Source organism: Hemiscyllium ocellatum, chromosome 1 (assembly GCF_020745735.1).
Source record: "Hemiscyllium ocellatum isolate sHemOce1 chromosome 1, sHemOce1.pat.X.cur, whole genome shotgun sequence".
NCBI lineage: Eukaryota > Metazoa > Chordata > Chondrichthyes > Orectolobiformes > Hemiscylliidae > Hemiscyllium > Hemiscyllium ocellatum.
Genome location: NC_083401.1, coordinates 22,876,668 through 22,892,995, shown reverse-complemented (window position 1 = coordinate 22,892,995; position 16,328 = coordinate 22,876,668). Strand labels below are relative to the sequence as shown.

At 42.5% G+C, this 16,328-nt stretch overlaps 1 protein-coding gene across 1 annotated transcript in view; it reads left to right on the top strand.

The window, feature by feature from the left end:
- Positions 1–1,255: 1,255 nt before the first annotated feature.
- cdc25b (cell division cycle 25B) overlaps positions 1,256–16,328 on the top strand; it is a 35,685-nt gene continuing 20,612 nt past the window's right edge. The window contains exons 1-6 of the mRNA XM_060840225.1: positions 1,256–1,786; positions 2,318–2,391; positions 6,332–6,383; positions 10,443–10,484; positions 11,288–11,321; positions 15,504–15,617. Coding sequence (XP_060696208.1) covers positions 1,587–1,786; positions 2,318–2,391; positions 6,332–6,383; positions 10,443–10,484; positions 11,288–11,321; positions 15,504–15,617 — 516 coding nt within the window. The 5' untranslated portion in view covers positions 1,256–1,586. The remainder of the gene's footprint in view (positions 1,787–2,317; positions 2,392–6,331; positions 6,384–10,442; positions 10,485–11,287; positions 11,322–15,503; positions 15,618–16,328) is intronic.

Here is a 16,328-nt window from a genome sequence, read left to right as displayed (position 1 = left end):
TCTGGAATGAGGCTGGGACCCTTGGGGGTGGAGACATAAATGGGAGGAGAGTGGGGCTGGGGGAAGATAGTCGAGAGTGCAATAGGCAGATGGAGGTAGGAGAGACTGGACGCCGACTCGCAGAGCGCTTCAGAGGATATCAGCACCAACCAACCCCACCGCCCCGTGGCCGAACATTTCAACTCCTCCTCCCACTCTGCCAAGGACATGCAGGTCCTGGGCCTCCTCCATCATCACTCTCTTACCACCCGACACCTGGAGGAGGAACGCCTTATCTTCTGCCTCGGGACCCTTCAACCCCATGGCATCGATGTGGACTTCACCAGTTTCTTCATTTCCTCTCCTTCCACCTTACCCCAGTTACAACCTTCCAGCTTAGCACCGCCCTCATGATCTTCCTTCCCACCTATCCACTCCACCTCCCTCTCTGACCTATCACCTTTACCCCACCACCATCCACCTATCACACTCTCAGCTACCTTCTCCCCAACCCCACCTCCCATTTATCTCTTCACCCCGGAGGCTCCCAGCCTCATTCCTGAGGAAGGGCTCCAGTCCAAAACACCCATTTCCCTGCTCCTCTGATGCTGCCTGACTTGCAGTGCTTTTCCAGCATCATGTTAATCTTGACATAAAGTGCATTGTCTAACCTGAGATATGATCTCCTTTACCTTGAATTATCTAGGGATAGAGACTTGAAAGGAAACTGGATTTTGCACTTTATTCAGCATTCTATCTCTTAATTGATTAAAGGGTTGAACAAGGCCAGCTGTTTTAAAGTTCACTTTTTGCTTATAAATTCTGTTTTGTACCTCCCCATCATAACATGCCTGAGGAACGAGCGGAGCTCCGTAGAGCTTGCAATTTCAAATAAACCTGGTGTTGGTTAGTTTTTTTTGACCTAGTCCTGCCCAAGGTGGTGGATCTTCTCAGTCACATGATCCTGTCGGGAAGGGGCGTGGTCATTCCCCGGCGGCTGACGACGAACGTGGGGCGTGGCTGGAGATTAGTCCCCGCCCATTGTGATGGAGGGAGAACGCTGCGTTCGGTCCCCAGGTGCCACGTGACCCGCACGGGGGGGAGGCGTGGCGGGAGGTTGATCTCTCTCATTGACAGGGGAAGGCGAGCGCGCGGTGGGGGGGGGGGGAGGCGCCGCTGGAGCTGAGACCCCGCCCGTTGAGTCGGAGCGGGCGAACGATTGGCCTTCGCTGTCACGTGGCGCCGCGTGCGTGCCCGCCCGGAGGCGGGGCCTATGGGCGTTGTTATTTTTCGAAAATAAAGGCGGTGGCGCGAGCGGCGGCTGGAGCCTGAGGCCTTCAGGGGCGCCATGGGACAGGGCAGCAACCGCTAAACAGGATAGACCGGGCGGGAGGGGAGTGATAGGAGAGGGCCAGGCGCCGCCAATGAGACACTGAAGAGAAGGCCTTGGGGCCGGGGAGCGGGCCAACGAGAAGGAAACGGTCCCTGCTGCTCCCGCTTTAAACGCTCACCCTCCGCTTTTAATCCCCGGCCCGTTCCTTTCCCCTCAAACGCCCCTCTCGCCGCCACCTTTTTTTTTAAAAGTGTCTATTCCGCTCCCTGTCGCCATGAGTGGGGTCAGCAGTCCCCCCAGGCAGCCGTGTAGGAGCTCGGGCTCTGGCCGCAGCCCGGGCCGGCAGCAGCCGCTGGCCCCCCTCCCTCTGGAGAAAAGCCGCTCGTGTAAAGCCCTGTTCTCGTCCGAGCCCCCGGTGCTGTCGCCGGTCACCAACCTGGCCCTCAACATGGTCAACCTGAGTGGCCTGGGCAGGTAAACCGAGGGGTGGCGGACTCTGTGTCTCTCCCTCTGTGTCTGTCTCTCCTCTCACCCCCACCTCGGTATGTCTGTCTGTTTGTCCTTCCCCCCCCCCCCCCGTCTCTGTGTCTGTCCTCTCACCCCCCCCCCCCCCCCCGTCTGTCTCTGTCTCTGTCTCTCCCCTCACTCCCCCCTCTGTCTGTCTGTCTCGCTCTCACCCCCCCCCCCCCTCTCTGTGTGTCTGTTTCTTTCCCCCCCCCCCAGTCTGTGCCTGGCTCCAGCCTGGTTGATGCTACTATGTTGGGAAGCATTGCATTCTGTGCAGAAGCAGGAGGTTGGAGGTTAACCACTGTTTATGCAAAAAAGTCAGAATGCACAACGTTTTGTATTATTTGTGCAATGTTTTAAGTGGGGTGGTAATTTGTGTGGCTGGTCCCTTTTGTTTGCACCTCCCCACCCCACCACCTTATTTGGAGTGTTTCCAACCCCCACATGGCTTGTGCATGGAAATTTCAAGACTCTTTCTTTGTCCCTCTTTTTTTTCAGTAATTGTGATACACCGAAACGCAGGCCGAGTGGGGCCGTCTTACTCAAGACACTCTCATCCGATTCTGATGCAGGTTGGTACTCAATAGGAGCTGAGAATGTTTCTGTTTTCTCCATGGCAATCCCCTCTTTCTTCCTTCTCTCTCTTTCTCTTTCCCCCCCCGTTCCAATTCTAGTATTGTGTGCACAAGTTAGGGAGAAATACACTCCACTTAGCTGGCAGTGTGCCTAAAGTAGTACTTAGAGCAATACAGCACCGGAATAGGCTCTTGGTCCACTGTCTGTATCAACTGAGGTCATTTTAAACTAATCTTATCTGCTTCTATGTGGTTTGTATGCATCTCTTCCCTCACCTGTTCATATTCTGACTAAATCCTCTAAATGTTGCTATCATTTGCTTCTGCCATCTTCCTTGGCAGCACGTTCTAGGCATCTTACCATTCTTTTTCAAGAAAACCTTGTGCCTCACACCTCTTAATTTCTGTACCTTATCCCTTGAGTATTTGACGTTTTCACCCTGGGGAGGAGAAACTGATCTATCCATGCTCCTCCTAATTTTGTAAACTTGTATCAGGTTGGTCCTCAGTCTCCAATGGCTGCAATGAAAACCATCCAAGTTTGTCTACTCTGCTTGACTGTTTTCAGGGAAAAAGTCTTAACAGTCCTTGAATGTTTGCCATTGCCTAAACTGGCACAAATCTCATCACATTCCATAACACTGGATATGGCAATATTGAAATTAAAATATTCAGTGATGTTCAATTGTTCCTAACCAGATTGAGTAACAGCTATCAGGCACCAAGTTTATAATTCAAACAGGAGTTCATTGACGATGTAACTTTAGCACAAAAGCAAATACAATTAATCTACCCAGCTTCTGCAGACTGCTAGGAATGTTTACTTATCTTAGTTACTAGGCTTTTCTCAAACTTTGACTTAGACTCTACCTAGACTTCCAAAAGGCCTTTTGATAAGGTGCCTCACAGGAATATGCTTAGTAAGGTGAAGCCCATGGTGTTTGAGGTGAGCTACTGGCATGGTATGAGGATTGGCTGCCTGTCAGAAGGCAGAGAGTTGGGATAAAAGGTTCTTTTTTGGAATGATAGCTGGTGACAAGTGGTGTTCTGCAGGGTTCAGTGTTGGGGTCGCAGTTGTTATAAATGATCCGGGCGAAGAGAGTGGGGCATTCTGGTGAAGTTTGCTGATATGAAGTTAGGTCGACAGGCAGATTGTTCTGAGGTGGTGGGAGCTTTAGACCGTTTAGGAGAATGCATTCCAGGCATTTCTCGGACCAATGTGAGCAAGTGAGGTCTTGAACTTTGGAAAAATGAATACTGGCATGAACTATTTTCTAAACAGTGAGAAAATTCCTAAAGCCAAAGTACAAAGGGATCTGGGAGTGCTAGTCCAGATTCTCTAAAGGTTGACTTGCAGGTTGAGTCCGTGGTTAAGAAAGCAAATGTAACTTTGTCATTTATCTAGTGGGTTGGAAGTGAAAGCAGCGATGTGCTACTGAAACTTTATAAAGTTCTGGTTAGGGTCAATCTATAATGTGCCCAGTTTTGTGCCCCACTCCACAGGAAGGACATACTGGCACTTGAGCGTTTCAAGCGGTGAATCTCACGGATGATCCCTGGAATGGTAAGCCTAACATACGATGAATGGCTGAGATCCGAGGATTGTATTCATTAGAGTTTAGCAAGTTGCAGGGAGGTCTAATCAAAACTTACAAGGTAGTGCATGGCTTAGAAAGGGTGGATGCTGGGAAATTTTGTCAGGTGGGGATGCTAGAAGTTGTGGGCACAGTCTTCAAGTTAGAGGGGGTCAATTTAGAATGGAAATGAGACCTGTCTTTAGCCAGAGTGTGTTGGGCCTGTGGAATTCATTGCCAATGAGCACAGTGGAAGCCGGGACGTTAAATGTCTTCAAGGCAGAGATTGATAAATTCATAAACTTGCAAGGAATTAAGGGATGGGGGAAGTGTACTGGTAACTGGTGTTGAAATGCCCATCAAGTTCAAAGTCATCTGACTCAGGGCTGAGTGGGACTGAGAACAAAGGTTACTATTTCAAATTTTGCGGTTAACAAGTGAAACATTCACTTTTTTCAAGTTAAAAGCAATTTCTTGGTGTGGCTGACTGATCTACTGGTCTCAGCATTTTGTTTGAAACTAGTTTTGTAATATGCAAGTTTGTCCTTGTTGTTTTACAAGTATTTGTAGATTTCAATGGTTGGCTGCCAACTTGTGGTTTCCTGCTTGTTCACTGAATGCTATCTTTTGCCACACCCAAGGTAGAGTTGTTAATAACTGTTAGCCTGCCTGAGTGGCACAGACTGCTCCAGTTTACCACCTTAACTCCAGATCAAGGCAGAATCCTGAGTGGCCTGAAAAGTGTATTGATCTCTGGACAAACAATCTTCCATTTTACATGGACAAACCATTCTGCACTACTTTGGGGTGATATTTCCATTGTTAGTAAAAGCGCAAGTTTAGGCTTGGAAATGCAAAAGTCGATTCCTGGCTGCTTGTTGCTGATGCTATCGGATTGTACCCCATGTTCCACACATGCAACTGGAAAAGTCAACATGATTTACGTATAAATGCCTTTGCCTTTTTCACATGTTTTGTGTGCACTAATTGCTGCTTGACTGCTGCAGTATAAAATGGTTTACATCAAGAAAGAAGTGTACCGAACCAGAGGACACAGCTTAAAAATACAGGGTAGACCATTTAGGACAGATGAGAAATTTCTTCACCCAGAGTGGTGGCTGTGTGGAATGCTCTTCCCCAGAGGACAGTGGAGGCCCAGTCTCTGGATTCATTTAAGAAAGAGTTGGATAGAGTGCTCAAGGGTTGTGGAGATAAGGCAGGAACACTATACTGATCATCCTTAATCAGCCACGATCATATTGAATGGTGGTGCAGGCTCGAAGGGCAGAATGGCCTACTCCTGCACTTATTGTCTTCATCTATATTTTATCAAATTAATTTAATTTGATACCAACTTCCATGTTAAAGGAAGTTGAGTTGAATAGTGCAGATGCATTTAAGGAAAGTATAAAGGTAAACATTGTTTTATTTAAATTTGACTTGTGTTACTAGTTCATTTTTTTTTCTGAATGATCTTTACAAGAATGATCAAACAAGTACTACTTGCATTGTGCTATTGTGTTCTACCAGTTTTTCCAATTTTAAGGTTTCTTTCAATCTATCAAGTAACTGTAAAATTAAAAGCTATCCTGGGACCAAACAAAGTGTACCACAGCTTTCAAATTCACTTTGATTCACTTCTCTGTCACTGTGCCTGTTTTGATACTACTTGGAGTCCTTCCACTGACATCTTGCTAGCAGCCCTCAACTCTCCAGCACTTCAGAGGTAGTCTTTGGATGTACAAGGAGCTTGAGGTGATCATAACTTGTCTTCCTATGAATAGAGGAACTGCAATTACTGTACAGTAACTTGATTTTTATTCCATTTGTATAGTCAATATTCAGTTGGGATTTACTTTGCACTTTTTAGATGTCAGCTGCCTTTATGCAAAGAGATACTTGGTTTACAGGTAGTGCAAAAAAGTGATTTCTGGAATGAGGGATTGCTTGACCAGTAGATGTGCTGTAAAATCTCTAATCTTTTAATACAGAAGCTGATGTGTTGAAACATCTAAAATTGGGCTGAAGGCCACTGTACAGAATGATCTCTTGGCTAGAGTTCTTGAAGCCGGGCATCCATCTTTTACAGTTTGTGGTTCCTCACTAAGATTTTCATGAGGATTTGTTTTACTCAGGATTGAGAATGTTTAGAATTTTCTAGCCCCAGAACTATGCTGGTGCCATGTCATTGAGTATTCAGACCTGTCTTTATGTTGAATTCAAGCCATTAGCAAGGCAAGTGAAGTTCAGCCAAAACTGGAATTGAATGGTGGAGTAGGCTTGAGAGCCTGATAGCCTAGTCCTATTTTTACTTTGTATTAAGAGACAAGTAACTGATTAAATTGTCCTAATTGTTTTACTAGGGCTTTGTATGGATTCCCCAAGTCCAATGGATGAAAAGGCAATCAATGAAACGTAAGTTTCCACTCCCCTTGGTTAAGCTTGGATGATGATTATTAGGCAAAGTATTAACTAAAAATGCTTGGCAACCAATGAAAATTTTGTACTAGTTGCTACTGAACCTGTTTCTGTGTTTAAAAAGGTATGTGTATACCAATGGCTTGCATTTTGCAAATTGAGGTGACCAGAACATTTTTGTTGCTTTCACTCTGGCTACATGTAAAATTCAATTTCTACTTAAATTTACTGATTCTTCAGCTATTTGTGTGGCTTTCCCCATTCATCAGACTTGCTGACACCTATTTCCAGATTCCCGGGCTTGCTAATACTAATTACGTGCTCTTCTACTCCTAACAGAACAGTTTCTGCAAGTAGCACTTCACAATACATGAAACTGTCTGGGATGCCTGTGCTTGTACCTTCTGAGAAGTTCTTTTAATTTGCTGTTTTTGTCCCATATTATCCTTAGTTACCTGCACCCCTCACCAGCAAAACTTTCATGAGTTTTGACATTTGTGATTCAATCTTCATCTTTGCTGCATTAGCAATATTTCCACTATTTTAAATTTTATCTCCAGTCTTCCTTCCAAGTTGTTAAAAATCACCTCAACTTTGTACACCCCAGTGCAACACTGGCATCTCTAAATCAAGTTGTGGTTTGTATGATGGGAAATGGCTGATATTGCTCTAAGTAAGCATTGTTTCAGTTTCAAAATGGTGACTCTTGTTTCACTTATTTTATCCTCCAGTTCCAAATGTTGTTTCGAGGTGCCTTGCTAGTGCATGTGGATAGAATTTTTCATGAAAAGTTGTATATTTCTGTTGCAGTACATCCAGTTGAGCACCATATTCTTGCCTCATGAACAAATGTTTGCAGTAGAGGGTTGTTGTGCAATGAATGGGTCTAAAGTGAAGGTATTCTTTTCTAGCTACGTCCAGTTGTGCACCTTGTACTACCTAACAGCGTCCATTTTGGCCATGTTCTGTCTTCCTGTTTTTGGTTTCTAATCAGCCCCATTGTGTATACCTTCAATCAGGATGGAAGTTTTAATTAGCTTAAATGTTAATTGTGTTTTGGTGTTTTTTAACTTCGAATGTCGTTCCTGCTGTTTAGGTTCTGAATAATTCTTAAAGGCAATTGTACAGTGCCTATGACTTCTGCTTGTACTGAGTGTACATTGGCCTTGGATAACTAGTTGGCTCTGGATATGTGAATGAACTTCAGTGTGAAGTTTCTGTGCTCTGGATTTAGTGGTAGTATCTTTGTTCCAAGCAGTTCAGCCCTATATCCTTGCTCAAGAGTGACTGAACTCTACTGAAAATCAATTATCCCTAGGATCTGTAATGTCATCAAGGTCAAGGATTCTAGCTTTTTAATAGTTTGCATATCAAATAAACGAAGAAATAGGAGTAGCCTTCAACTTGAGTGGATTATGCCTCTGCTAACATTCCTCACGTTCACAGGCCTCTCTTCCCAGTGGCCCTTGTATCTCCACCAATCTATTCATCTTGACCTTGAGAATACACAAGTGTTCTGCCCCAAAGCTCTGGCAAAGAATTCCAAAGGGACTCAACCCTCAGGAAATTCCTTCTCTCTTAAATTGGCACCCCCTGTTCTGTGAGCATGGATAACTGACTAAAGATGCGGAGGCAAGGTGTCCCCATTTCTAAAACATGTGGAGCAGCAACATTTCCTCTGCATAAAATTTGAAGAATTAAGTATAAGCATTCAGGTCAACTGAGGGCAGAAATGAAATTTTTCAGAATGTAGCCTGGGCCTTGTGCTCTTATTTCTTTACTGTCTGGTTTGTGTTTATTTCAAATCCATTATCACCAAATAGATGTTACCTCCTGTTAATAATCTGATTTGTCAGGTTAAACATGTCAGATGTTTTAAAAAAAACTAATGGGAAGAAGCCAAAGAGCATTGACAATCTTCAGTCCTTATTGCATGCAATGTCTTTTAAATTTTAAAAGGCTTAAAACTGTATGGTTGCAGTAATATTATTGAGAAATTCAGCCAGTTATGGAGAATAAGTTTTTTTTTAACTGCCCTACTCAACCAGTGCTTGTTAATGCTAACTCACCATGTGAATAAGTAGGCTCAATAAACGATCAGATTGGATTCCCCACTTCATCTGCTCTTTACTGAACATTTAACTGCAACCTATATCCAACTCAGTGAATTCTACAGTCTTGCTGTGCTAAAATGTTTCATTAAAATCCCTTTGGTTCTCAATTTTCTACTTATCCTGTCCCATCCTTGCTCAATTGTAAGCACACTTATCATATTTTTAATTTCTAAACTGAAGTCTTGTTTCCCCTCAACTGAAATATCTGAAAATCATCTCCAATATTGTAATATTTGTTAGTACCAGCCAATGAGAATAAACACTTAACATTGCGTCTTGAAGTTTTTGATTCTCGTAGAAATTACTATCAGCCTGGAGATTTAAACAACCTTCATTTCATGAAATGAAAGTGATCAACTCTTTAAAAATCATTGCTCTTTATTGCTCATGCAATAGTAGCCATGTTGTTGTCACTTGCTTTTGTACCTCTCACCCCAGGGTTCTATTGCCTCTGTCAGGGTTGTACAGTACTACAGAAGTAGTTTGACTTTGTATGGAATCAATCTCCAACTGTTTATTAGTGATGACCTTTCCTAACATTGTTTTCAATGGAGCTGTTTGCTGTGGAGCCTGTTGCTTTTTCACTGTATAAAAAGGTCAGTTGCATGCTGGTGAAGTTGTAACTATTCATTGGTGCACTTGCTAGTCATCTGGGTTTGACTTCCAGCAGCAGTTTTATTTGCATCTTTTAATTAACAAGGCCAGACTGTTTGACTCACTGGCAAATCTCCCCACAAATCAATTAGACTCGAGCCAGGCAATACTAGCTTTTGTTTCTCATCTGCCTCCGATGCTGCTTCAATACCTGCAAGCTTATGTCTTATTCTGTGCTCAGTCTCCTCAGTTCAGTACTTATTTTTATACAGATGTTTTGGCCATTGATTGCATTTGTTTCATTTTAAGCTTGCTGTTGCTGCTCATCTTTAAGATCCTGTTTGCTATTTAAGGATATTGGCTCACTAACCATTTCCTTCAGTTGCAGCAACAATTTTTGAAAGCTGACTTGCCGACTTTACAGTTCAATGGCTATAGGTTATTATCTAATTGTGTTTAACACTTTGCACTGAGTACAGGCAAACTTATAAAAGCAGCATTAGAATTTCCATTTTAGTGAGCTATTTATTAACTTTTAAAAAGAGGTCAAAATCATTCTCTCATTGCTATCTGCATGCTACTGCAATAAACTCTTCCAAAAGACTTTCATTTAATTGTAGGGTTGGTGCATGCATAGTCCCATCTGTTGCTGTCTTAGACAGCTGTACATGGTTAGTAGCACATGCTGAAAGGAAATAGCCTGTCTCTTCTGCTTGACTAATTCTGTTGTGCTGTCTTTGTTACGCCACACTTGTGTCTTCCTGACTGTGGCACTGATTAAATGCGGTCAGCTGTGGGGTCAGCCCTTTAGAACTCCTTTGGATGGCATATGGCGACTGAGGCTAATCTCGGTCTGAGACAAAAGGGATTCATTTGCATACAGGTGGCAAGCAGTGAGTCCAAAAGGCCATCCTGTGAATATGCTAATGCAAATCTTGCCCCATTCAACTGAGCTGAGGGTGCTTGGAGTCTTCGTACACGTTGTAGAATGCCTATATTCATCACACTTAAGTTCACTGCTACTAATGGACAGATGTGAAGCCACTAAGTATTAAAGATGTCATGAGTTTAACCATGGTGAATATAGTGCTATCTACCAATATTGAAACAAGGTTTTGAAATGGTGAATGTGCTTTCAGTTTTCCAATAATGTTTTTTAACCTATGTTACATGAAAAACTGTGGTTTTGAGATAACAGAACCTCACCTCATTTTGTTTATTCTTGGTACAAACTTAAACCCAAGTTCTGGCTAATTCATTAACCTCTAGTTTTGTCATGCCTCTTTAAAAGCTGCTTTCTGATTTGGTAGTTTATACTAGAGTTGATACATTTATTACTTTCTTATAGGTTTGAAAAGGCAATATTAGAATCTGGAAAAGTGAACACTAAGTAAGTAACCCTGCGGCCTGAAGTATCCTTTTTTAGCACTCCGCATAGTTAATATACATTGTGAAATGGCATTGAGGTCATCTGGTGAGGTTGCTGACATGATTTTAAAAAAAAATTTGCAGCTGTTCTTTTAGTGGTGAAGCGGGATTATTTGACAGTCTTGAATTCTGTTTCCTAGTTTTTCCTGACATGGTTTACTCTTGCACACAGCAACTCCTCCTTATTCCTCTTTTCCTTCCCATCACCCCACCGCCACCCACCAAGCTAAACTGACTGTTAACAAATCTGCAGGACTGTTTTGTGTTTTAAGTACTTTATTCTCCATTTCAGGGGTGACAGTGATTACATATCTATCTCTGCACATTCCATTAGAATTGATAAATAACTGGGATGCATTCTTATGGTAATGGTGGCAGTGAGTCACCATTCTTTAATAAATTTGTAGTTTTCACCTCTTCCCTCATTGCTGTGATCTTGACTGACTGGAACGAACCTGTTAATAGTGTTGGCTTTAAAGGGTCCAGGAAAATAGCTCTATTGTAGCTCTGCTTCTTGGTGCACTCTACTCATCAGGCCAGTACATCCATCATTTGATTAAAGATGAACTCAAGTTGATATTTTGTTACTATTCAGCATCGTAACCAAGCATGATTTTTTTTAAACTACCTTGTTTGTGGAAAGTTGAGACCTGATGTGGTTGGGGTTGACCATTGTATATGTTTTAGACTGGAGTTCTTGCAAAGGGGTTAAATACTGAAGTCCTTTTTAGGGTGTTAACAATCTTTCTATGCTTTTTTTTTCAGAAAAATCCCCATAAGAAGAATAAACTCCCTTCCGGTGAGTTCTTTCACTGGATACTGGTATTATACACCATGGAACTTGACATTTTAAACTCAATTTTAGGAACCATTCCTGTTGCAAGTTGATATTTTTAAAACCTGCTACATAAGCTGTGGTGGCAACCAATGAAGGTTACCAGTCAAAACATTAGCCTTTTCATATGCATTAGGTTTTAGTAGTGGAATATAAGCTAGCGATAGTGGCACCTTTGTTTACAGAATAGTATATTTATTATTCCTTAAAATGTAACACAAGGGATTAACTAGTTGCTAGAGGGTAAAAATGGCAGCAGAATATTATGCTTCTCGTGAAATGTGCGCAATAAGTTTGAACGTCTTCCTGTATCTAAAGGAAATGTCCAATTGCAGCTCCTATCCGATCACATGGATGGGATGTAGTGGCAATTGGAATAAGCAGGAGGTTTTAGAAACCTGTTCAGATGCATGACCGCTAGAAGTGGCAGGGGTCCACTGTGGCATCTCCCCAACTAGTGTACAGTTGGAGTAGGGGCAAGATGTCACACACTAGTGACAGAAATCAGTACCAAGCATGCTGCCATTCTAAACTAATCTGAACTTGTAGTAACTGGTGTTCAGGTTTCTTCAATTTCCATTAGCACAGTCATGGTAAGCCAGAGTCTGTTCCGGTGGTATTCTGTTGATCTGAATTTTCCTATTTCGTGAAGGATGCTCCATTTGACAGGTGAGAAATCCTGTGATTCATCGATGTGGATCAGAAGAATTTCCTGGTGGCTTTATAAAAGACTTCCAGTTTGTCTGTATGTACAGTGCGCAGATGAACACTGAAAGAGCATAGTCTCTGGAAATGTGATTTATCTTGGTGCATCAATGTGCAGCTGCTAATCAGAATTGTCACAGTTGATGTAATCACCAGATGCCTATGTACACTTCCTTGAAATTCATTCTAGACAAATAATCTGACCAGACTTGAAATCAATGCAACTTTGTGTGGTGTCTTTATCAATTTTAATTGGCTTAGAAACCGTTGGGTGCCAGAGTATGCTGTTTGTCAATCAAGTCCATTCAATTCAGCATATCTCTAGAAATCTATTGCTGAATATGTTCATAGAAAAAAACACCAGTTTATCACCTTTTTGAAGACATTTCTTCTAATCTGACTGAAATGGTTTACGTATTGTGACGCCATAACTCATGCTCTGGCTTCTTAGCTGGGGGATGTCACTCCTCTATCTACTTGAGCAGCACTCAGGAAATCTCATTAAATAAAATCTATCATTCTCAATCTCCAGTTAATGAAAGTCCAGTTGATCTGATCTCTCCTTGCCCCTCAAATCAGTCTTGTGAACCTTTTGCAGTACACTCTGACAATGCCTGTCATTGGGTAAGGGGATCAAACTATGCACTGTGTAGTCCAGATGTAGTCTTGAAGCCCTATGCAATTGCAGTAAGACTACTTTGTTCCTGTACTCAAATGTCTTGTGAAGACTAACGTACCATTTGCCTCTAATTGTTTTTATTCATGCAACATGGTCATTATGGCTGGTGTTGAGGACAGTGAAGGCAGGCCACATTGCTGTAGATCTAGATTGCACAAAAATGGAGCTGCTAGGAATAGCTGATTTCCTTCTCTAAAGGACATTGAGCTGAGGTTTTTATTAGAATTGAGTTGCATGTTTGACGATATCTAGTTTTATTCCAAGTTTTTTTTTAATTTAAATTTCACCGTCTGCCATTTGAACCCAATCCCCCAGAACACTTGTTTCTAGTTTGGTAGTCCAGTGAAAACTCAGTCTGCATGCTTGCTTTCTGTGACTAGTCTGAAAGGCATCCAGATTTCCTTTGTACATCAACATTTTTCCAATCTATCATTTTAAAATGTCCTGTTCATGCTGATGTGGACAACTTTAAATTTATTCCCACTAGTGGATTTGTCTCATTTATCAACTGATTCTAGGTTAAGGCCTTCTAGAGGTACTAGAAAACCTTAGGCATTAGTCCTGGACCTGCTGTGTAAACAATCTAGCTGTACAAATTCTGTTCCCCTAATTTGATCCTGATGCCTCAATGTTAACCCTTTCCCCTCATCACCTGCACCATTTCACCAGCCATGAATTCATTTAGTTTGTGGATTAGAGTGGTGCTGGAAAAGCACAGCAGGTCCAGCACCACTCTAATTTAGATTCTGGTTTCCAGCATCTGCAGTCCTTGTTTTTACCTAATTCATTTGGTTTGTTCCTACATAGAAATACTAGCACCACAAAGTATGAACAACAGCAGCAACACAAATGTTAGTGGGACTGATAATCCACAGATCTAGCTAAGTATGTGGAGACTAGCTTGAATTCTGTAACAATTGAATTGAAATTTGATTCCGAGGAACAAAAATTGTGCGACTTTAAAAACACTTGTGTCTTTTTTCAGTGAAAAATATTGCCTTGTCTTTGCACACTCACTACCATCTGAACCAGCTTAAACGGAGGTCAATTACAAGTGGGCATAAGCATGGGAACAGGAGTAGGTCATTCAGCTAGTGTACCCCACAATTCAACCCTGGCTGATCAAACATCTTGAATGCTCTTTTGTAAACCCATCCTCATTCCTGATTATCTGTACGGACTCGATCTTTAAACCTACTCAGACGGAGCCTCCACACCCCTTTGTTGTAAAGAATTAAGTTTGCAGCCTAAATTTAAACACTATTCTGCATCTCTAAGTGGCATCCCCCTTTGTGGCATGATGGCTCAGTGATTAGCACTGCTGCCTCAGTGCCAGGAACTCTGGTTCAATTCCCACCTCTCCAAACCCTGGAGTTTGCACATTCTCCCCATGTCTGCATGGGTTTCCTCCACAATCCAAAGGTGTGCAGGTTAGGTGAATTGGCTATGCTAAATTGTCCAGTGTTCGGATGTGTAGGTTAGATGCATTGCTGAAAGTGTTGCTGGAAAAGCGCAGCAGGTCAGGCAGCATCCAAGGAACAGGAAATTCGACGTTTCGGGCATAAGCCCTTCCTGATGCTGCCTGACCTGCTGCGCTTTTCCAGCAACACATTTTCAGCTCTGATCTCCAACATCTGCAGACCTCACTTTCTCCTCCAGGTTAGATGCATTAGTTGGGGGAAATGTAGTGAAATGGGGACATCCGAGGAGCAGGAAAATCAACATTTTGGGCAAAAGCCTTCCATCAGCCCATACCCGATGAAGGCTTTTGCCCGAAATGTCCTTTTTTTTCCCTGCTCCTTGGATGTTGCCTACCTGTGCTTTTCCAGCACCACTCTAATCTGCAGTTCTCACTTGCCCTAAAGGGGAATGGGTCTGGGTGTGTCCCTGTTCAGAGGGTCAGTGTGGACTTGCTGGGTTGAAGGGCCTGTTTCCATACTGTAGGAATTCCAGTTCTATTTTGTCCCTTTTGTTCTACATTCCAACCAAGGGAAGTGCATTACTACCCTCTTTCCCTTTTTAGTGTTTTGTAAATTTCAGTGCAGTCACATGTCTTAGTGAGAATGCAGGCCTAGTTTGCCCAGTCTCTCCCTTCATGATCGTAGTCTAGTAAAGCTTTGCACTCCCTCTGGCAATATCTTTCCTGAGATAAGAGATCAAAACTGCATAGAGCAGTTCAGGTATAGCCTTACCGAGCTCCATCCAGTTCAACTAAGGTTTAAGATGCAGCGCTCCTTGGTTCAAATCCTCTTGTAAGAAATGTTACATTCCATTAGCCTTCTGAGTGGTTTGTGAAACTTCCATGTTAGCCTTCATGGATTTATTGACAAGGAGACCTTTGTCCACTTGTACATCTTTCTATTTAGGAAATACTGTGCATTTGATCTTCCTACCAAAGTGGATAACCTGTTTTCTAATTGTATCTTCTGCCTTTCAGATCACTTTTATCTTTTTGCAAAGCAAGTGTATTTAAGCAGAGTACCCTAAACTTTGGCAACCTTCTCTTTCACTGCTTTCCCTGCCTATTCTGAGCATTTTTCAATGAATGGCTTATCTTAGCTGCGCTGACCACATCCATAATTCTTAAATAACCTAAATGCTATAGACAGCAATGATATCTTTATGCATTGTAATTGACTGCCATCATTCTAGGTGCTCTGACATGAGATTGTGATCTGCATCTACTGTAGAAATGATTGTCATATATACACAATATGCTGAAATGCTATAATGTGCTAAGCCATTTGCTTTCTGATTTCTAGATGAGGCTTCTAGGATCAAGTCCTGCATTGAAGTCAAGCCAGTCCAATTCTCTGGATTCAGAAGTATTTCATGAAGGAAGTGGTATCCCCTCTACTGAAGAAAACAAAGAAAACGTAAGGTTCTTGAGCAAAACAATTTGTTCAAATTGTGTAAAATGTTGAGTCTGTGTTTACTTAACTGAAGCTGGAGTGACAGTGCTGCTTCTGGAAATACTGAAGGTAGAGTAAGCAAGTGATATCATGTGCAGTGATGTTAAACAGTTGGAAACACTGGATACTGCAGCAGCTATGGGCTGTGATAACATTCCAGCAATACTACTAAAGACTAAATTTGTTGTTTCCCCAGCCAAGCCGTTTCAGTATAGTTAAAACACTGCCTGGTAGATGTAAATGTAAAATTGCCCAGATATATCCTGTACCTAGAGGACAAAATCCAACCCAGACAATTGCTGCCCCATCAGTCTACTGTCGATCATCAGTAAAGTGATTGAAGATATCATCAGCAGTGCTATCAAGCAGTACCTGCTCAGTGACACCCAGTTTGGGTTCCACCAGGGCCACTCCGCTTCTGACCTCATTACAGCCTTGGTTAGAACATGGGCAAATGAGCTGAATTCGAGGTGAGTGATAGCCCTTGACATAAAGGCTGTACTTGACGGTGTGGCATCAAGGACCTAGAACGTAGAAGATTACAGTGCAGTACAGGCCTGTTGGCTCTTGATGTTGTGCTAACATGTCATACCAATCTGAAGCCTACACTATTCCATGTACGTCCATATACTTGTCTACTGACGACTTAAATGTACTTGGCAAATCTACTACTAT